This window comes from Sarcophilus harrisii, chromosome 6 (assembly GCF_902635505.1).
Source record: "Sarcophilus harrisii chromosome 6, mSarHar1.11, whole genome shotgun sequence".
In the NCBI taxonomy this organism is placed as follows: Eukaryota; Metazoa; Chordata; class Mammalia; order Dasyuromorphia; family Dasyuridae; genus Sarcophilus; species Sarcophilus harrisii.
In genome coordinates, this window is record NC_045431.1 from 16228679 (window position 1) to 16251908 (window position 23230).

General features: G+C 41.3%; 1 protein-coding gene across 3 annotated transcripts in view; it reads left to right on the forward strand.

Moving 5' to 3' along the window:
* The window catches only part of RBPJ (recombination signal binding protein for immunoglobulin kappa J region), a 192664-nt gene that overhangs the window by 96024 nt on the left and 73410 nt on the right, over positions 1 to 23230 (forward strand). Inside the window, exon 1 of one of the 3 annotated variants that reach the window (XM_031944135.1) lies at positions 717 to 802. The exons of 1 other annotated variant lie outside the window; for it this stretch is intronic. In XM_031944135.1, coding sequence (XP_031799995.1) covers positions 783 to 802 — 20 coding nt within the window. In that variant the 5' untranslated portion in view covers positions 717 to 782. Of the gene's footprint in view, positions 1 to 716; positions 803 to 23230 lie in introns of those variants that run through there. One more of the 3 variants, XM_031944136.1, reaches the window with a different exon arrangement.

Genomic DNA, 23230 nt, shown 5'->3' on the forward strand with positions numbered 1-23230 from the left:
ATCATAAAGAAAGTCTGGCTAGTAGAGGTCAGTTTTCTTTGCAAACTGCAGTTTCCCAAGGAAATACCGAGGCGCGAAAATGGGGAGCTTCCTGCCCTGGAGCATGGACTAGAATAGGACTTATCGGTTAAAAAAAAAGTTAGGGAGGGATCTCGGGGGGACCGCCGGCGGACCCAAGCAAAGGCTTTACTCAACACCAGTTAAGGGGGCAGTTGCTTTAGGAGGCAGCTTGGCGCTCATTCTGGACGTGCTCAGGGGGGAAGGCGGCTGAAGCCGCGGGAGCTAGTGCCAGGACACGGCCCGCGGAGCTCGGCCTCGGAAATCCGGGTTCCGACTCCGGGACGGGAGCAGAGTCCGCGCCGAAAGCTCCCAAGTGCAGCGTGCAGATTGCCCCCCGGTCTTCGGCTACCTTTCTTGGAGGCCCCTCCCCCTGACCTCACAGCCCAGCCTTTCTTCCAGGGGCCGTCCCCGGAGATTTTCCCAAGCCCCGAGCTCATCCCGCCCGGGGCTGAAGCGAGCCCTCAGCCGCCGCCACCCCCCCCCCCGCCCCACCCCCGGGGCTCGGCGGCCCGCGTGCGCATGCGCCATCGCCGCCGGGTTGGGTCTCCGGCGCGAGCCGCGGGATCTCCTACTACGAGGGCGGCGCTCGGCTGGGGGGCGGGGGGCGCGGGGGGCAGAGCCAGCGGCGGAGGGGGTGGGGAGAGCGCCGAGGCCAGGCAGGGAGGCGGCGGCCGCGGCGGGGATCTCGCGAGGCTTGGAGTTTTGGCGAGAGTTTGTGGAAGATGGCGCCTGTTGTGACAGGGTAAGTCTGGGGACTCAGAGCTGGGGGGTCGGGGAGAGGTAAAGTTCCCGGCGGCTCCCGGCTCGCCGAGGGGCGGCGGGGGCCGGGGCTCGGGGTCGGGACGGCGTCCCCCGCGCGGGGCGATGCCCCCGCGGCGTGTCCGTGTCCGTGTGTGTGCGTGTGCGTGCGGGGCTGCGCTCTTCCCCGGGACTGTTGCTCCAGCTCCCGTGTGTTTGTGTGTGTGCGCGCGCGCGCGTGTGCGTGGGGGCGAGCGTGAACGGGGGCGCCAGCCGGCCCCCCGCGCGCCCCTTCCCGGGGCTGCGCGCTCCCGCAGCCCCCGCGGCCCGAGCGGGTCCCCCGCGGGGCCGGGGCGTGGGGGGCGTGAGTGTCGGCGCGCGTGGGGAGGGGGCGCTCGCCGCCGCGGGGGGCAGCTTTGTCTGGCGCCTGGCGGTGCCCGCCGGTGCCCGCCGTGCCCGCCCGGGCGCTTTGTCTGCTCGGCTTCCCCCGGCTCTCCCCAGCCCGGGCTCTTTGTCTCGCCGCCGCGAGCGCTTTGTCTGACCCCCGGGCCCCCTGCCCACGCCCCCCCCCCCCGTTCCCCTCGGCCCGGGGCGGCCCCCTCCGCCCGCGGCCTCCTCCCCTGGGGGGTCTCCCACCCCCTGTCTTCCGCCCGGGCTGCGGGGGCTGGTGCGGCGGGACCCCCCGCGGGACGCCCCGGCCGGGGCCGGCCCCCAGTCTGTGCCCGGGCCGGGGCGCCCCTGGTCCTCGGGAGCAGCCCCCGCTCCCGGGCGCCGCGGCTGGACGCGTGCGTGCCGGCGGCGGTGCCCGAGGGGCCTCGGAGCTTTGCTGGAGTGGCCGGTCTTTGTGCCGGTGGGCTCGGCGAGGTCCTCCGTGCCAGCGCCGGTGACACCTCGCGCGTGCCGCGTGTCCGAGGGGCCGCGGCGGCGGGCACGGCCCCGAGGGGGAGGGCGCCCCGGGCCCGATCCAACTTTCCGCGAACGCTGCCGCCGGGCTCTGCCGGAGCCTCGTCCCGAGGTGCCGGGTCCCGGGGGGCGCGCTCGGCGGCCCCCGCTGTGCGCCCCCGGAGCCGCGATCCGGCCAGGCCAGCCCTCGCGGCCCGGGAGTGCGGCCCCTGGGGAACGGGGCTGCCGGCCAGCCCGGGGGGGGGGGGGGGGGGGGGGGGGGGGGGGGGGGGGGGGGGGGGGGGGGGGGGGGGGGGGGGGGGGGGGCGGCGGGCCCGGCGCGATGGCCGGGGCCAGTCTGCTGGCTGCTCTGGGGGACGCGGTCCCGGGAAGCGGCCGGCGCAGCGGCCCCCTCCTCGAACTGGCGCCCGAGCTGTCTTTTCAGGCACAGCGCCCTTTTCTTGGAGTTCTGTGAGTTTTAAATAGTTGGGGTGCCATTAATGAAATGAGCCTCGATCTCCCCTCGTGTTATAATCCTTTTCTCCCACCCGTGTCGAGAAGCGGCGCACTTTTGTGTGTGAGGCCGGCCGTCTTGGGCAAGGTCTGAGTTGTGTAACCAGGCTGTGCCTCAGTAATGCTGCTTCTGTGTCCCCAAGTTCAGTGCCGCTTTTCCCATGGGCACTACCCTGTTCCCTCTGCAATAACAAGTCCAGGAGGGAGAGTCCTTCGGCAGTAAACGGCTGGTGTGGTAGTACGGAGGCAGCACTTTGGGTCGGGAAACTTTCTTAAGACCTACATAGTAGAAATGAGACCTTTCAACCTTCAAGCTTCAAATAAAGTATGCCGTTTTACGCAGAATTAATTTTATTGTAACTAGATAAATTGCCAAGTACATGTTTAAAGAAAAGGTCCTGGGGCAGCTTGAAGTTTTAGACATCCATGTGTACTCAGTTTTGAGTCATGAGGTTTTAAAGTTATCATTCCCCCATAACAACATCCTGCTGTGTCTGTATTTAACAACAACAGCAAAATTTTTTTATGTGAGTGGATGAAATGTAGATTATAAAAAGAGTATAGGAAAGCACTTGTGTTGAATTCAACTATTCCTCAGGCAGTTAGTTATCTATGGAAAATGGCTTGTTTGAAAATCTCTGCTTGCTTATCGTTTGAGCACACTGCGTTGCACACTCAGCAATACTTAATAAATGTATGAATGACTATTTTCCCTTTCCTTATTTATAAGGGTCAGATAACTTTTTCAAGTTCTTTGGTTTCTGTGCTTTGCCATTCTTACTACTGAATTTCATGTTCTCTCAACTAGGGGCAGCATATTCCCATGGACTGACTGAAAGTTGTTCTTGGCATCTGACTTTGTGATTGTGTCCAAGTTACTTTACCCCCTCTGGGTTAGTTTCTCAACTGTGTGGTAAAAAAATGGAAATTATAATACTTACCACCTATCTGCAAAGGATGATTGTTGTGTGTTACTGTTTACATGATGTCTTCTCAGTTGAAACATGTGTTTGAATGGTTACTGTAGCTGAATATGGGATATGGTTAAATTTCATAAGGAATGTCAGAGATTATAAACTCCTAAATTTCATGAAGTCTTAACGGTAGTAAAAGAATGAATAACGTTAAATGAGTTTTAAAGTTTAATATACAAAGCAGATGGTAAGGTTTGCTACAAAACAGAGGGCAAACAAAAGAATTAATGCGTTGGTATTATTTGGGATTGGGACAGAGAATGAAAAACGACCACAGAGTATAAAGCAAAACAAAGATATATTGTGAGTTAGGGAATTATCTTTAAAGATATACTTTCTACCATAAGATTATCTTGAGAATATAAACTCTTAAGATTTCGTATTTTGGGGATCTTATATTTTGGAAGTATTTCCCAAGTCTGAAATCATTCAATAAATTAATTGTCCATACTCAGTAATTCTTGAGTTACTTTCTAAAGAATATTCTTAACAGTGAGGATGGAAATGACTTCAGATTAAGAAAAAGTGAGCCCAGGTGCCATATGATAGACTGAAACTTTGATAGAATATAATTCACAGGGAGTAGAATTCATTATAAGGTTATAGTGGTTCCCCCGAAAGGGGATTTAGTTACTGATGTACCAAAGACATTATCATAGGTAGTGTTACCTACAAGGGTTTCTGAAGTATAAGCTTCTGAGACCAGCATTCTAATGTAAGGTTCTAATTTTCTTTCTTGGATTATTAACAAATCTAACATAATTTTTTTATGCAACTAAAGTGTTTAATACTTGTACATTTTCTATTTTCTTTGGCTGAGTTTGTCAGCGCTAAAGGCCCTCTTCTTCCCAGTGTCTCTCTTCTCCCCTCTTCCAACTCCTCTACTTTCCCTTATCCCACCTCCCTTATCCTCTCAGAACTAAGTAGTTCTTCAGCCTTCTTTAAGACTATTCGGCATCTATGCTGCATTTACCTTTTTATATACTAATTTGTGTATGTATTTTCTTCCTCATTTGATTGAATATAAACTCCTTGCAAGTAAGAACTATGCTTGCTTTTTGATATTTCCAGGACTTAATCTATGCCTGCCTATAATAAGTATTTAAATGTCCATTCATTTCAGTTGATGAGAATACAGATTGAAACTTTGTTATGCTATTTTTAGGGTCTGTGTTATAACTTGACACTGTTAAATGTTTCTTGGGAAAACCAACCAATTCCCTTATACTACTGAGTGCAAGATGATTTTCCTTGAATTTGTATTTGGTTGTATTATAGAGTAGCAACAGTGTACTTTTAACACAAGTATGTTGGCTTGTTAAGCTGTCTGATTTGGTATATTAATCTCTAGTGGATGCTTGGCTCTTGTCACCAATATCCTAGAGTCACCCACCATCTGTTGTGTCTCACACTTGCTTTAATAGTAATAATAATAATAATAATAATTAATAGCATTTCGTCCTGTTATTCCCTCACAATTTACAAAGCCAATAAGCCTGTGAGATAGGTAGCTCAAGTACTGTTATTTTTATTTTACAGATGCTCTGAATGCCAAGCTGGTACCATACAGAGTACATTCTAGGTATGTACCCTGTCAGTACTTCTGAAAGCCCTTCAGGTCTGGCACACCATGTTGAAACACTGTTTTTCTGTGTCATTAGTTGTAGTCCATTTAAAAGTAATTCATGGCTTAAAAGAGCTAATATACCTTCCTAATATATTCAGTGTGCTACCAGGAGAGTAGAGATATCTGGGGAACTGATTCAGTTAATAGGATCTTAGGTTTTGAGCTTGAAGGGAGATTCTTTAATCCAAACCCTTAATTGAGCAGAGTTGACTTTTTATGTTTTGAGTCAGGAAACTGGGGCTAGGGAAATTCTCAACCAGCATTTATTCAGCACTTGTTCTGTGCCAGGTTCTGTTTGGCCCAAGAACTGAATGATAAAGGCAGCTCCCAACAGTTCCATCTGTTGGAGCTTCTGCTAGAAAGAAGCCTCAAGTGTTCAGGGGCACTGAGGAGATGGGGGAAGACCCCAGTTCAGATGTGCCCCCAGCCAAATCACAAGCCTGCTTGACTCAGTTTCTTCATCTTTCAATGACCTGGAGAAGGACATGGCGATCCATTCTAGCCTCTCTACCCAGAATACTCAGCATGGGGCCTCGAAGGTTCCAAAAGAGATGGAGTCAGGGAAGCCCGGGAGTGGAGAAGTCATAGCTGTGAGGGGCAGCCAGTGGCAACAGGGTGTTTGTTGGAGGAACCAGAGGGAGGCCAGTGTCTCTGGAGTGTCAGGCCTGAGAACGAGGTTAGGAACTGGGGGGGGGGGGGGCTTCTGAAGCCAAAGAAGATGTTTAATATTTAATCCTGGAGGTGGCCGGGAGCCCTGGAGGTGATTGAATCGGAGGGTCCTGTGTGTGAGGTGGTTAAATCTACTCTCTGAGAAGGTCCCTTTGGAGCAGGGAAGAGACTTGGGATGGGGAATCAGCAGGCCAGCTATGGCAGTGGTCCGGGCTTGCAGAGCCCATGGAGAGATCCAAGAGTTATTGGGAAGGGATCATCAATGGGCTCTAGGGCTGGGGAAGTGAAAGGGAGAAAGAGAAATAATTTTCACACAGGTAAGCAAGTTTGGGGTTAGAACTCAGACCTCAGGTCTGCTGCTTTCCCCATTGTACTCCATTGGCACCCTTTATTGTTGATAGTAATCATTTTTAATTGACTCTATACAGCTACTGCTAGGACTGCTCGACACAAAAATATAGTGCAGTGTATTGCCAATTACAAAGTGAGCTTTATATTCTTTCAACATTTAATAAGTGTCTATTCTATACAAGGTACTGGAGATACAAAGACAAATGAAAAGCTCTTGATTTTAAGGATCTCACATTCCCCTGGGGAATGTTGTATGGATATAGGTTAACAGATTTTTTTTTTTTTTTAAGTAGAGCACTAAAAAACTGAAAGTTGATTAAGGAGTTGGTAATTGAACTGAACCTTTTTTCTTTGATAATAATTTTTTCTTCTAAATACTTGCAAGGTTAGTTTTCAGCATTCATCTCTGCAAAAACTTATGTCCCAAATTTTTCTCCCTTCTTTCCTTCCCCTTCCCTAGACAGCAGCAATCTGATGTATGTTAAATATATGCAGTTCTTTTAAACACATTTCCATGATTGAGCTGAATTTTAAAGGAAGAAAAGGGCTTCTTTTACGACATAGATTGAGTGAGTTCATTCCAGGCTCAGAAATGAAACAGGGGGGGGGGGGGGGGGGGGGGGGGGGGGGGGGGGGGGGGGGGGGGGGGGGGGGGGGGGGGGGGGGGGGGGGGGGGGGGGGGGGGGGGGGGGGGGTTGGGTTCAGCAAAGTTGTCAGGGGAATAATATAAAATGTGCTTGGAAAGATTGGCTTAAATGCTAGACTGAAAATTGTGAGTAGAGTCAGATCTTTGCCTGAAAAAGATTATTTTATCATCTCTGTGAAGTTAAAGCTGAGGAGAAAGAGATTGGAAACAAGTAAATTAATTAAGTAGCTGTTCCAGTGGTCTATGGGAGAGAGAATGATTGCCTGAAGCTGAGTGGTGGCTGTAGGAGTGGAAAGGGAGGGGACAGGTCGGAGAGTTGTGAAGGTAAGCTGGCAGGACTTGGATGTGAGGGGTGAAGTATAGGGACAGTGAAAAAAATGGATCTGACATTATAAAAAATGATTTTTGGTGATTTTAGTGGTGATAGTACCCTCACCAGAATGAAGAAAATCTGGGGAGAGAAGTTGATGGAGAAAAAGATCAGTCTCAATTTGGACTTGTTGAGTTTGAGATGTCCTTAAGCCATCTAAGTGGAGACTAGCAGATAGTTAGTGATGCAGAAATGGTGCTGGGGCTAAAAGTGTTAAAGATAGACAACGCTGACTTTTAATATATTTAAGGAGCTGAATCTTTACCCTAACAATGCTGTGTCTGTTAAGTAGAAGGTAGAATTCTTCAGTACCTCAAAAGGTTTTTTTGGTGTGGTATGACAGATTGCGATCCCCCTCATCACTGATGTGGTGAGAGCCTGCTGGAGCTTGCCATTCCCTAAGTTGTAAGGGTTTGTACCAGACGAATATGTTAGAAGACATATGAAAAAGACACATTAGAAGATAAGAATTGTCCTCTTCTTTCTAGTCCTAGAGATTAGAATGAATATGCAAATTTTCTTCTACACTATTGGCAACCAGGCTAAAGTTAATTCAAATATTGAGACTTAATTGAGAAAGGTGATATTAATTTGATGATTAACAGTGGATGTAGATTTTAAAAATAACTTGTGTGAGGTTTTATTAGCCAGGGAAAGTATTAGCTGTTTTTAAATAATTTTATTAACTAGAGTTCTGATCTACCACATTTATCAGTGACAAAAGATCACATATATCTTGGCTTTGAGTTTTATACTCCACTCTGGTTATACTTTTACCACAGAATTGTGATTTTTTTTTTTTTTTGGGGGGGGGGAGGAGGACTCAGTTTGTTAAAGGAATATGGAGTACTTGATAGAATAGAAAGACAAGCCAGTGAGAGAGAAAATAATGCAATGATTCTTTATCCTGGAGAATATATCTGAAGAAAAAAATCACTGTTGGTCTTCCAAGAGTATGAAGGTTTATTAGTGAGATATTTAATAGTTCTTCTCTTTTCAGAGCAGAATTATGATTAATATCCCTTATGTATAATCAGATGGATTTAGGTGGCTGCATTGGTTCAAATGTAAGATGCGTTTCTTCTTCCTCTTCCTTGGATAAAACATGAATGTTGCCATTAGTCACTTTAAAAGCATATTTTATACATGCATAAACACAAACCCATACACACATATGCCAGTGTGGAGTATTAAATAGAGAGCTGGTCTCTCAGTCACATGACTTGGATCCAGATTTCACCAACATAGGCTTGGGAGAGTCCTCTCCTGAGATTTTTTTTGGTAAGATAATGTACTTTGGTAATGGGAGATTGCTCACTGGGAATTTCCTGTACCAGCAAAATCCTCAGTCTGGTCAAAAGTGTGTGTGTGTGTGTCTGTGTCTGTGTCTATGTGTGCATGTATGTTTGTGTGTGTGTGTCTGTGTCTGTGTGTGCATGTATGTTTGTGTGTGTGTCTGTGTGTGTATGTCTATCTGTGTGTGTGTGTGTGTCTGTGTCTATGTGTGCATGTATGTTTGTGTGTGTGTCTGTGTGTGTATGTCTATCTGTGTGTGTGTGTGTGTGTGTGTGTGTGTGTGTGTGTGTTCCTTTTCAAAGAGATCTCATTTTATGGTGTGGTTGATGTTTTGGGGCATTCTAGGCGTGGACCAACATGGGAAATGAGAGGGAGGAGTATTTTCTGATACTTGGGGAAATCTCCATGGAAGTGGATGCCACTAAGGGGGAGGGGGGAATATGGGCCCTTCCTTTTCTGGAAGAAGATTAAATAGAAATAAGTGATGTTTAATTACCTGCAAAGCATCTCCGATTTAGAGCCGAGAGCCCATGGCTTCTTTGCCTTTGTGTGCCGTGCCTCTTGGCAGTCTGGTGAAACCCATTGAGGCTTTCTTGGAACATTTTTTTAAGATGCATAAAATTAAAATGCTTTGTATTACAGAGGAAACCAATTATGTAGAAAAGCAGTTACTTGATGTGTGTGTGTGTGTATTTTGTCAGTCATTTCAGTTGTGTCTGTCTCTTTGTGACCCCATTTGCCTGTTTCTTGGCAAAGATACTTGAGTGCTTCACCATTTCCTTCTCCAGCTCATTGTATAAATTAAGAAACTGAGGCAGACAGGGTGCAGGGACTTGCTCAGAGTCACACTGCTAGGCAATGTCTGAGTCCAGATTTAAACTCGAAAAGATGGACCTTCTTGACTTGAAGGCCTAGCTAGTGATGGACAAATGCACTTGTCTACAAAAGGAATAATTGCTTGTACTCTTGCATTAGAATTCCAGGACATTTCCTAGAATTTCATCTTGTTTTTTCAGGAGCATTGCCTTTTGTTCTTGCAGATTTTGCCTTAAAGTTTCATTTTCTGGTGTGTCTTTTATATTCAAAGAATAGTGGAGTGGGGAGGAACTTCAGAGGGTCTGTATTTCAGCCCTTTGACTCACCCATAACTGCTAGGATTAAAACCTCTGTCATCTGGTGCTGGTTCCAGTATCCTCTCCATAGTCTCATTCAAGTCTTTATCCTGCTTGGTTTTCAAACTGATATTTAAGGAATAAAAAGCATTCCCCTTATTGTGACTGATGTGAAAATCTCCCCGTGCTGGCTCCGGGCACCCACACTTGCTTAGTGTCCCACTTTTATTGTTGCTTAACAACTTTCCCCAAGGTATAGTAAACTTTAGACACTTAGAAATGTGAAAGTAGTTGGTTGTTTTATGATCATAATAACAACCAAGAAGCTGCTTTGTGCCTCATTGACGGGCTCCACGTGGGTCCTGGGAAGCCCTTCCTTCTAGGAATGAGCCTGCATGGGTGCTGCTTGGCCTGGCTTCTGAGCTCATTGTGCTCTTGGTCAGCAGCCTTGCCTGGGAAAGTACTTGACCCTTTGGAGCTTCATTTACCTAGTGGATAAAACGAGCAAGCTGGATTAGGTGGTTTCTCTGGAGGAAGCACTGCAGAGGCTGGAAGTGGCTCTCTCACTTTCTGTAAGCCACTTAACCTCCTGGCACCATGTTGTCCCCCTGCCTAGAAAGAGGAGATTGGGCCAGCCAGTCTCTCAGAAGCCTCTTTCACCTCCCCATCTTTGATCTTCTGAAAGGCTCTTTTGTAAAACCAATTATTGTAGAGAGAGCTGCTCCCTGTTAAGCAGAGGCACAGAGGCGACTGTGTCCTTCATCCTCACCTGCCTTCGTCCTGCTTGGGGCTGTTGCTCCCAATCTGCCCATAGCTGTCTCTTGCACTGCAGGGTCACTCTCACTCTGGTTCTGCCCCGGATTCAGGCTATTTGTCCTGAACCTGCTATCTCCTTAGGTTCTTTGGTTGCCTGCTGTTCTGGACTGCCCAGAAAAAAGGAAGGGGCCACGTGGAAGAATCTTCTAGTATAAGGTCTCCAAAATCTTAGTGTCATTTTCTAAATGTGAATAGCAGTTGCTTGCTTTAAGTTTCAATTTATGTATATATGTATGTCTATAAATACACACGTATAGTTACATGTGTATACACAGCACTGTGTATATATGTATACATATGCATAGGGACACACATGTATATGTCTGTGTTAATTTTAAAATTGGTCCTTTTTTGGGGAATTTATTTTAGTATTGAATTCAGGATGTCCCCAAAATCTTAGCCCAGTTTTAACTAGCTATTAGAGCTACTTAAACCAAAATAAGAGTAAAGATCAATCTGTGGGATATTGTCTGCTCTTGAGCAGCAGCAGCAGCAACATCAGTCCTCCTCAGGAAAGGTGAGATGACATGCTCAGCCAGGAAGTATTTATTGCCAGAGGTGGAATTGGAGCTCAAGGTCTCCAGTACTGGTGATGTTTGCAGTGTGCAGTGCTTCCTCTGGAAAAATCCCAGAATTGTATAGCTAAAACAAAATTTGTGCATGTGTGTGTTTGCATGTGCATGCACACACACACACACACACACACACTAACTATAGTGGACTATTTATCCCAGGGTGGTAGGCCAGATTGAAAGACATTAGACCTATTCTAATACCAGCAGTGTTAGTCTCAGCCATATGAAGTATGTTAGATCTGTCAGCATACTAATTGTTTAAATGATGGCATTTCACAGTACCTTATTAATGAATGTACTTTGGCAGGCAATACAGTTGTTCAAAGCCTTCTTCAGAAGGGTGTTATTAATACTGGTAAACAATAGACTTTTCAGATATAGTTTTTAAAAGCATATTTTGTATTTATTGGTGATTGAATTTTGTTTATCCAGAGGAAGAGATTGTTTTTAAGCAAAATGAAGTGATGGTTCACTCATTTTAGTTCTTATGTAGGTTATATCTTAAACTGAGATCATAGATGACAGTTGTAACTGTAAATGGGATAAATGTAAATACATTAAGATTTTTTTTCAATGTATTTGGTGGTCTTGTTTTTTAGGAATTATTTTATATTTGGTTCTTTAACATTGGGAACTATCCCCAATTTTATTTTGTTTCTATAATTACATGAAAGAAATGCTTTCTCTTAGAAGTAAGGGTTCATTATTTTAACTAGTATTGTATTCTAGATTAATGTTTCATATGCTACTTTTCAGGGACTTCAAAATTCTACTAAAGATTAAGTGACTTAGCAGAAAACATTAAGTTTGATTTCATATTGTATTTTAAAATTCAATTTTAAAGAAACTCACTTTCCAAAAATGGCTAGGTTTTAATCTGAAATATTTCTATAAAAATAACTTATTTATGATTGAAATTTCTTCTATTACAAAATTCCTGTTTGCATAACATTTTATGACAATAACTTTGTGAACTGTAGGTATTGGAAATACTAAAAACCTCATTTCACTGATGAGACTGTAAGAAGTGAAGTGACTAGCTCAAGATAACACAGAATTGGGATTGAAATTCAGATCTCTCTTGATTCCAAGATCTGTTATTGTTAGGGGCTGACTGTGCAGTTCCCCTGGAAAAACATGAGATCCAGAGCAAACTGAGGGTCACAAGAAACAACCACCATGACATGGCCTTGAGGGCAAAATTCCTTGTGTTCCTAATATATTTATTTTTCTGAGTTGATATTTTTTTCTGAGTTGATCCCTGCATTTCAAAGTAAAATTGGATGTGCAGCTATTGAATATCGTGAACTTAGATGTACCTTGTTCATCTGAAACTCAATGGATTTCAAATTCAACTCATTATCCTTCTTTTTCTTAATGTCCAGACTATAATCCTTTTTCCAGTCACCCACCCTGGCTTGCCACTTCAGTGTCTTCCTTTACTTCTCATTCACTCTTATTCCCCCATCCTCTTTCATTTCCAATCTGTTGCCAAGAGGTAAATTTAGCAGGCCTTGCTTTCTTCATCTATCAAAGGTTAGACCATATCTCTAAGATCCCTTCTAACTCAAAGTACTGTAGGATTTTAAAGGTAAAAACCTAGGTCAAAGTAAGGGGACCCAGTTTCTCAGCCTGCCTACCACCAAACTGCTGGATGACCTTTGAGAAATCACTTATCTGCTCTATGTCCTGATTGCTTTACTTGTAAAGGGGGGGAGGAGGGGAGCTGTATTTGTTCTATATAATTTACTTTTAACTTTTCTGCCTCACATTTCCCTTCAGGCTCCAAATTTTGCTATGTAATGTCATAGCTCTCAAGCATGGACAAAACCAGTTAGACTAAGTTTGAGCCCTTTCCTCTAATGCCCCAACTATATTCTACTTTGAGTTCATTGAGACCTCCCTGTCCCAATGGTTTTGGTTAGAGCCTCTCTGGGCTTTTCAGTTTGGGGCAGACAGAGCTGCACACACTGCTTCCATGACCAGGGAGTCCGTCAACAGTTGTCCTTTGGTAAGATTAAAGATCTCCAGAGTTTACAATTTACCTTGCTACAATACCTGCAAACCACTGGGCCCTGCCATCCTCCCTTTCATAGCACTAGATCATTGCCTTCCCACCTACCTTATAGCACATAATAAATCCTTTTTTAAAAATTCATTTCTGCTTTCCATTTTTCATGTTTATCTAGGAAAGACTAGGTTCCAGTGGTAGCTAATTCCCCAGACACTTAAGTTATAAAGAAGATACATTGGAAAAGGAGTTTTGTATATCTAGGAAGTCCCAAGACTAGTCCTTATCTTTATAATGTAACTCAAATAATAGCTTTATGTGTAGCTTAATAATTTGTCAGTATCTAAAGTGCATTGAAGAGTTTTTGGAAGCCAGTGTTTAGAATATATTCTCTTCCTGTATTATTCTGAGGGTTGGATAAGCAGTTGGGATGGCACTGATGAAACAACTTTACTCTGGAAATCTTTGGAGTTATTCCTTCTCTAAGTGCTCACTTACATACTGATAGGTCCTATCTCCCCTTTCCCCCTTTTGAAAATTACTGTCTCCAAGGTTGAGTTTTTTCCTTTATCTTCTTATTTTGTGGGAGGTGTGTATATAATTGTTCTCAAAAGAACTGTTCTAAAAGGCTCAAGAACAGGAGTTTTCTATTGTATTTAATAAATTGTTGAGCATTTACTTTGTGCACTGTTCTATAATAGATTCTGTGCTAAAATTCCACAGCCCAAGCTACATGTTGTGTCAAGTAGCCTAAATATAGTATAGAGCCCTATATCTATTCCATTTAGTCTAAGATGTATCAAATGTGTATACAAATAGTGTTACATTGAGAATTGAACAAAACATTAGCTTTCCTAGCAAATTTATGAAGAGAGCTTTGATACTTGTATTTTGAGAGGTACTCTAAGCAATAAAGGAGAAATTTTCTGCTCCAAAAAGTATAATAAACAAGTAGTGATTTGAGAAGAGGGGCTTCTCATATTTTTATGTAATAAAAAAGATCATAGAAAGCTTCTGGAAAAACAAGCTATGGTAATAGTAACAGACCCTGATTCAGGAGACTTGGCAAAAAGCATGGAGTTAAAAGATTATGGTTAGTGTTTCCAAAGGAATAATATTTAGTAACCTTTGCAATATTGTGTGTGTTTTTTTTAAGAAACATTGTTTGATAGAAGAATGAAAGTAGAACAAAATATTATTGATTATAAATTTTTTCTTATCATTGAACTTAATCTTGGGTTAACTGAAGTGGAAATTAAAATGTCTTTTATCAAGCTCTTGATGTTTATAAACCATAGGTCTACCATAACCTTTGAAAGGAAGCGTATAAATAATTTTATGCCCATTTCACGGATGAGGAAATTTAGATTCAAAGAGATTGTGATTCGGGATCTTGGAATTACAGGTGGTATCCAGTAGTGGAGCTATCATCTGAACATAGATCTCTTGATGCCAAATCTAACTCTTTACCTCTTTGTCTCATTGACTCTGTCATAATTTATGCCGGTGTAGCTATCTGTGGCAATTAAAAAATAGATGTTGCCAAGACTTTCCATGTACAATTACTTTGAATTTGTAATCATTTTTTAAAAATCAGAGTGTATGTGTGTATGTGTGTGTGTGTGTGTATTACCAGTGGAATAATTATATAAAATATTTGGGGAAGGAAAAGAACTAGATATCTTTTATGTAAAATTAACTTTAATGTTCACATGAATTGGCCAGGAAATTAAAGTTTGAAGCCAGTTAAAATTTCCTCTTCTCCCTCGGGTTTCACAGTTGTTACTAATAGACCTATACCACTTGGGAAGTAGGAATATTATTTTCTTCACACAGATGGCATTGCCAGCTTAGGATTCTAGCAGCACCTAGTGAGTTTCATGACTATGTTAGGTGAAATTTGGTACTGGTAAGAAATACCTAGTTGTGACATAGGAAATTGTGTTTAAAGTGGTTTAATTTTGGGTATTTTGCAGTTTTCAAAAGTTTGGGTGTAGACATCATGTGTAATGTTGGTACCTCAGAGATTTTGCCCTTAGTGTACCCATCTTTGGGCAGTTGATGTTTTGTGTCTCTTAGAATCACTGAAGGGTATTTCTAACTCAAATATATTCAAGCTGTGCCGTTGACCTACTGCTCTACTGCCTGCCATCATTTAGCTCAGTTATCAGCTGCTGTTCCTATTCCTGGTTATGAGCTACATCCTTCTCACAATCTAGTGTTTTGGAGGAGCTCTGAAGTTTCTGTTGGCATGGGAAAAGCTGTGAATCGGTGAAGCTGGCAGGTGCTTCTTTCAGTCCTGCTCTTCTGTTCTGACATTTGTCAAGATTGGGCAGGCCATGGCTAATAACCACCGAGCTGGGGCTATTGCCAGTTAGCCTATATGCCACTGGTGGGAGGGATGCATTTCCTTTGGCTGACCAGTAATCCATAGCTTGCTACAAACATTATCTTGAAAAGTACTCTCTATTAAAACTTCCTACACTTCCAAAGCCCAGACTGAGATGTGTTTTGTTCTCTTAGATAAAATAATTTGGTATCTAGTTTGATTTTCAGGAAATATAAGGACTGACCATTGAAATCATTGGCTGCTTTCTAAATATATTTGGAGATGTTAATGTTGGCTCTAGAGACATTTGGGGTGTTTTGTAAAGTACAAGTAAAGATGAATGTTTTCCTTTCCCCTTTCCTTATCTCCCAGCTTAATGTAATGGTAATTCAGGCAGTTCTGAGAGTAGGCAATGTTATATTGGAGAATGCCTGGATTTGTACTGACTAAAGGGATTATTTTTACCCGTGAATAGCCAGGGTAATTTTGATATCTTAAAATGCATGTTTTCTCTTATAAGGTGGTTGTATGACTTTTAAGTGCTTTTGTTAGTTGGTGCTCTGACTTTGCAACAGATTTCTAAATTATATTAGTAATAAAGATTGTATAACCTTGAAATTGAAGTAGACAACAGTGAAAGCTACAAGCTTTCCTATCTTTGTTCATCGGAAATGATTTATACGTATAGGACAAGTAGTATTGTTTAGATTTATAGTTGGAAGGTAGTCCATTCACTTCATAGGCTGGTAGAGCATTGCAGTTCAAATATTCTGAGTTTAAACGTAACCTCAGATATTTTCTGTGTTACCCTAGGGAAGTCACTTAGCCTGTCTAATTCAGTTTTCCCAGTTGTAGAATGGGGATGATAATTGCTTCTACCTCCCAGGATTGTTGTAAAGGTCAAATGAGATAATATTTGCAAAGCACCTGACTCTGAGCCTGGCTTTTAAGAAATGCTTATTCTGCCCCTCCTCTTCTCTCATTTTACAGATGAAGATGAGGTTCAGAGAGGCTCTAGCTTATCCCAGATCACATAAGGGGTCAGTGGTAAAGGAGCACCGGTGCTCTACTTGGGAATCTAGTGCACGAATGCTCTCTGTCTTTTTGTCTCTCTCTGTCTCTCTCTGTCTCTCTGTCTCTATCTCTGTCTCTCTGTGTCTGTTTGTCTGTCTGTCTGTCTCTCTTCCTCTTTCTCTTCCTCTCTCCCTCTTCCTCCCCTGAGGCAATTGAGATTAAGCGACTTGCCCAGAGTCACACAGCTAGGAAGTGTTAAGAACTCAGGTTCTCCTGACTTCAGGGCTGCTCTATTCACTAGCTGCCTCCAGTGCTCTTTTAATTATTCCCCAAATCTCCTGGCTTTTAGCTTTTAACTCAAAACACGTGATTGAACAAAAAACAAGATTTTATACCTTACTTGAATAATACTTTGAATTTTTCTTTAACTCAGCATTCACTGCCCCTCCCCCGCAAAGAACAAACACAGAACCATATGGATTTTAGAACATATTATATATATATATAATAACTACTGGATTTTTCATTTTCATGATGAAGGACAAATGCAGTAGGATAGATAATCCTGGATTATCCCAATCTAGATTTGCCATATATCTAAGGATTGAGGGGAGCTGGTATGATTTACTTTGTCTATCTCACCTATGACTTTAAAATTTAATATGTATAATCTATAAAAGCTAATCTACAGTTTCCATATAAACACCAAGCAAGGGATCAAAATATTTCATGTCACAAAATTTTATTTTAATAGAAGATGTGAACTTGAACTTGAATCATTATGGCATCTCAAAAATACAACATTTCTGTCAGTACCAGTTTATAGAATTAGTTTATGTTTCTGGCCCGGGTTTGCTGAATGTGAAAGTTGCAAGGAATTTAACCTACAGAAAAAAAAAATAACCACAATTTTCTAGACAGCTGGAGACGGAATAGGCGTCAGTGGCTACTAAGGATAATTTAGGAATGAATTGAAGTTATAGAGCCAATAGCAACCCAAGATGCTTGTATGTGAGTACATTCATGAGGATGGTGCAACACAGCTTCGAGGTAAGCCAAGAGCTTTGAAACTTAAAACTAGTGCTGCCTCATGGATCATCCCTTGCTCGAGACCAGTAAGATTTATGTTGGCTTTGAATTTATATTACTACTTGTGGACATGGCAGACTGGAAAAATATTTTTTGAATATTGTGGTACTTAATAAAATTTTAGTAGTAATTCAGGGTCTATTAGGAAAAACTTTTCAAAAGATGTATTACTAGATCTTATTGTTGAAGGGTTTTTTTTGTTTTTTTTGCAGTTTGTGAAAAAAAGGTTACATTCATTGCATATGAAAAATTGGAAATGCAATGAAAATTAATCCATTAATTTTCCTCATACCCTTTTTGCTAAGTTAGATTCCTATTGCATAGCACGTTTACACTGCCTTCTGTGTAACATTTCCGGAGAACTTGAAATCTTTCAGAAATTTTTGGTGCAAATGCCATATTTTTCTGCTGCTATAGTTTTGCCATTCTTGGGCTTATTAGGAAAAAGGAAATGGAAGGAGAGACTAAGGCAGCAGCCCCAATAGTTTTCACTCTTTCTGTCAGCCTACTAGAAGAAAGCACTTTCTGTTGATGGGCTTAGCTGGGTGGCTGTAGGGGAAGGGAAGGGGAGGAGGGTGGAAAGACAGAAGGGAAAAGGAGGAAGCATTGTCCTAATAAGCACTTAGGAAACATCTAGTGGGGGGTAGGCTGGGAATATTGAGAGAAAAGTAAAAGTCCTGGCTTTCTGGGAGCTTATCTTGAATTGGAGGAGATTACATTCCACTAGATTAACAAAAGGAGGGTGTACAAAGTTAGTGCAGAGGAGGGAGGAGCACTGACCCTGTATGGGGCTACCAATAATGGTGCTTTAGCCAAGTCTTGAAAGATTCTCAACTTTTGGAAATTCTTGAGGAGGGAAAAAGGCACAGGTGCTCAGCCCCATACAGAAGCATGGAGATGAGAAATAGTTTACTATGTGTTAAGGAAGAGTAAAGAGGCCAGTTTGGCTGGAATGAAGTGCTTATGTATTGTGTAATGTGATTGTAAAGGTAGATTGGGCTCAAGCTGTATTTACAGAATTTATCTTTGACCCTCAAGGTAACAGGAAGGATAAGAGTGTATTGTAGTGGTGGATTCACACTCAACTCTGCGCTCTAGGAGACTCTGATGGTGCCTGTGTAGAAGATTGGAGTAGAGAGAGACGGGAGGGAGGGATGCCAGTTAGGAGATGTTTGGAGGATTTCAGGTGAGAAATACTGAACAAATGTGGAGGTGATGTGAATAGAGTAAAAGCCACATAGATGAACGTTTGGCTTTGGCGTGAAGGATAATGAACATGACACCCTAGTTCTTGCCTTTGAAGACAGAGAATAGTAGACAAAAACAGGGAACTTGAGATGGGGATCGGGTTTGGGGGAAAGATGCATTTTGTTTTGGACATAGTTTGAGATGTTTATGGGACATCTGTTTTACTGGATCCTGTAATCCAAGTGGATTACAGGATTATACACCTGGAAGCTCAGGAAAGAGACTAGGGCTGGCTGTATGGATCTGGGAATATTCTGCAGAGAGATAATAATAGAACCCATGGAAGCTGATGAGGTTGCCAAGAGAGAAGAGACGGCTTTGGAGAGAGCCTTGGGATACATTCTTTCTTAAGAGAACCTTTAGCCCCATGTAGTCACTCTGGTGGACATAGATATGAAGTATGCCTTCATTTAAAAACTACCAGGTGTGCTTAGAAAAAGCACACAGGAAAGTGATTTAGTTTAAAAAAATGCCTTTTAAGTTCTATCCTTACTCTAGAGTGTAGTGGAAATTGCAAGTATTTCAGGGTTTTGAGGACAAGGCACTACTTATCTGTGCACCTGAGTCACTCTGAGATTTATAAAAGAAAATATCTCAATTTGAAGTCTTGTCTTTCCCTACTTGTATGGACAAGTTACTTATGTAACCTTTTCAGTTTCCCTATCTTTAAAGTAGATAAAATAATACTTTAATATGTTTGTTGTAAGGCTCAAATAAAGTAATATGTGTAAAACATTTATGGTCTTTAAGCAGTGTATGTCAAGTATTAACTACTAAGCGTCAACTATTATTAATAAGAATAACGATAATATGCTTTGCCCCAGTTTTTAATTTTCCAAGGCATAATCTTATTGTGTATATGAAATAGGAATAACAACACTTTTATCTGGGATAATTAGGTGCTGCATGTTTCCATATAAGGGGAATTTTCCAGATAACTGAATCTTCTCCATTTAAGCATCCTATATTCTTAGATTTAGTTTAGGTTTTTTTTTGTTTTTTTTTTTTTTTTTTTGTTTTTTGTTTTTTGATCAGTCAACTAGCATTTATCATTAAGCACTTAGTATATGCCCGGTAGGTAGCTAAGTGCTGGGAATGCACTTGGTCTCAGTCTTCATGCTATCCTAATGGACGTTATGCTATCCTTAATGGACGAGTCAAATAAATAAATCTATACATGTGTGATATACAGGATAGATTCAAGATTATCTTAAGGCAGGGTACCCAAGGGATCTGGAAGAATATGTGGAGTGAATAAAGTTTCAGAAAACTGTGATTAAGATATCTTATCTAAAACTTCATTTATTTGTCTACATTCTGAAATCTTATAAATTTAGCTTGAGTTTGAAATTCCTATGGAAAGTCTAGTTCAAGGTGTCGGAGAGGTGATAGAAAAGTGCAATTCTGGAGAGAGGTTGGAGTTGGACACATAGATATGATAGTCATCTACATAGAGACAGTGGAACTCTTGGGAACTGGTGAGGAAATGACTCAACAGAATTTGAAATGCAGTTTATCTTAGTGTAATCTCTAGAAAATTTGACAAAGATAACAATTTAACTGAAATGTCAAGAATTCTGAGATCATGTGATATCACCCTTATTATGTGTCTGAGGATGCTTTGAACTCAGGTCCTTCAGGGATGCTGTTTCTCTACCCACTGCACCATCTGGCTGCCCCAACCTCCCCCCTTGCAAATTTTCCTATTACTGTTGAGGTCCCTATACTCCCAATCACCCAGGCTTACACCTGGATACACTTTAGCTCCTTCCTTTCTTTCAACAGACACATCCAGGCTCTTGTCCAATCTTGATCTTTAATCTTCACCACCTTTTCTGAATGGCCCCTTATCTTCAGGCACTCGGTGGCTAGGTTGTTTAATCATCTCCTGCCTTTATTTTGGCAGTAGCTTTATGGTGGTTCTCCCAGCCTCTGTCTGTGTCACCTATTCTTTCTGAGCTCTTCTGATTTCCTGTTAGCTCCAGGATTAAATGTAAAGTCATCTGTTTGACTTTTAAATCTTCTGTCTCTATATATCTGTCTTTCTCTGTCTCTCCCCTCCTCTCCCCCTCCCCCTCCAGGTCTCCCCTTGCCTTTTCAATATCTGCCTCCCACACCTTTCTTACCACCATTTACTGAGTTTCCTGGCTTCCTTAAAGTTAACTAAAATTCACCTTTTCCCTGTTCCTTTTAGTACTTTCTTTCCAAAATTTCCTTCCATCTATTTGTTTATCTTATATGCACATGGGTTTCTTTTGCATGTTATCATTCCCTTTAAAACATGAGTTTCTGGGAGGTTGAAACCAATATTTTTGCTTTCCTTTGTATCCTGAGTGCTTAGTATAGATAGTACTAGCATCTAGTAAGAACTTGATAAAATGTTTGTAAATCTGCTGTAATAGTAAGAGGAAAAATTAAATGTATGTTGATTTATTAACTTAATTAAGCCAAGTGTGATTAGGAAGGTTAGTTTGATTACTTAACTTCCTAAGGTAAGTTTTTGGAGGAAGTTAAGGTGGGAAAAACATAAAGCAGAGCATAAAAGTATTTAAGAGTAAATGAGAACATTGGGAACCAGAGAGCTTAATAATGACATATAATGCTTTAAGGTTTGCAAATAACTTTATATGTAGTAGTAATAAGTGGTAATACTGTAATATACTTTAAGGTTTGTAAATCACTTCATCCATGACTGCCCTAAATCAGATAGGCTACTCCAAGTCCAGTACACATTTGCTTTTTTTTTTTTTTTTTTAGAGCTCTGAGTGATTTGTTTTATAATATCTGGGTTTAAATACTGAGTGCTGTTTATTTCTTCCATCTTTGGAGAAATCATTCAATTTAATTTTTCTGCCAGTCATTTTCCTCATCTTCAAAGGTCACGCCTTGGATTAAGTCATCTTTAAGGGACCTTCCACTCTAGATCATATTATCTTTTGAGTCTCTTTGAAGTGAAGTATTTCCGGGGTGCTCTGTTAGAATATAGCTTGAGTACCTTTGTTATACTGTATTGCATAAAACCCCAAAAGTTTGTTAAAAATTATGAGTATACTTTTTAGAACTCAATTTTATTTAAAATAAATGGAACCTTTTGCTTATAAAATTAGTTAATAGTTTATAATGCATGTCTACATATAGTTGCATCAGCTACTTTTATCACAGGGGTTGAAATGTTCTTTGTATTGTGTTTTGTTTGCTGTAGCCTGGTTAACTTTGTGAACTTATTTTTCAAATATTTAAAGCTAATTTTTAAAGTTAGACCAAACTACTGTTTGCTTTTTATTCATTATTAGGGCATGGGGGAAAAATATTTAAGCTATTGGCACCATTCAAAAATGTTGACATACAGACAGACATTCAAGATCTTCTCGTGAATTAATACAGAAGAGAACAGTTGGCCAGATAATCTTATACCTTCCTCCAGGAGGACATTTCTTGTGTCTTTTACTGATTCTGCAGACTATCCTAGCACAGCGAGTAATAATAGCAGGCACATAAAAGTTACTTCATAAATGTAATGATAGCACCTAAGTAACTGCAAATTGAAATAAGATTAAGTGATCCTCTTTAAAAGGTATTTTAATTGGTACTAAATCATGACTTTAAAGATTTACCTTCATTCTGGAAGTTCACTATTTTTTTTTACAAATTATTTAATAAATAGTATCTCACATTTTGGCTGCTTTTTTGTAATACCCTTAACATATGATTTGCTTGTAATGCAGTTTTCCTTTTTTATTTTCTCATCCCTTTTTTAAACTTTTCCTCTTCCCCTCTTTTTTGTACCATTTCTGCCATTTTCTTTATTAACCGCTGTTCTGTTTATTCCCTTAGCCCCCATCAACTAGACTACTTTCTCTTCTCTTCATAGAAAAATTATTCTAAACTTGACAAATACTTCCAAAAAACCATTTCTCCGTGTAAAATAGAACAGCAAAGAGGTATTTTATGTAGAACCTTAAGTCTTTATTATATGTGGATTTTTTTTAAAGTAGAAAATAAATTGTCTTAACTTTCAATTGTCTTAACTTTCAACTTAACTGTTACTTCTCTGTTGCAGAGAGCTAGATATCTACCTTCATTGTAGGTTCTTTATAAAAAGTGTTTAGTCATTTCATTCATCAAGATTTCTTCTGTCTTTCAAAATTGGTTTTCTTTACAGTGTTATTGTATAAATTATTTTCCAAATTCTGCCCACTTTTTTTCTTTTCATCAGTTTTTATAAAAGACTTTTCCAGAGTTCTCTGAAAGAGTCCCTTTCATAATGTCTTATGGCACAGTAATGTTCCATTACATTTGTATAGTATAATTTGTTTAACCATTCCCCAATTAATGATCGCTCCCTTAGTTTCCATTTTTCTTTTTGTTAAAACAAAACGAGTTACTATAAATATTTTTGCATGCATGTATGCATTGTCGATCTCTTTGGGGCTCTGGGGTTAATAAGGTATCATTGACTCACGAGGTACACCCACTTTAATAACTAGTGGAACATAGTTCAGAATTGCTTCCCACAGTGACCAGACCAATGCATGGCTCCATCAGATAAATATGCTTATGAGGTACTCCAACTGTCTTGTTTCTGTTATGTGAACTCTGCCAATCTTAGTAGGGGAGCATCTCAAAGTTGCCTAAATTTTTGTCTCGGTAATAGTAATTTGGATAATTTTTGTTCACATAGTAATGTGGTAGGCAGAAATTTTTCCTTTGAGAACCATATGCACCTATCCTTTGGATATAGTGTTACCACTTCCCATATTTCATCCGTTTGCTGTTCTTTCAGTCCTTTACTGTTCCGTCATTATTGGTTACAGAAATTCAAATGGAAAGAATTATGAATGTTTTTATATCAGCCCTAATAACTTAAAGCATATTGGCAAAGATAGTGAGAGATGGGGGGCGGGGGGGGG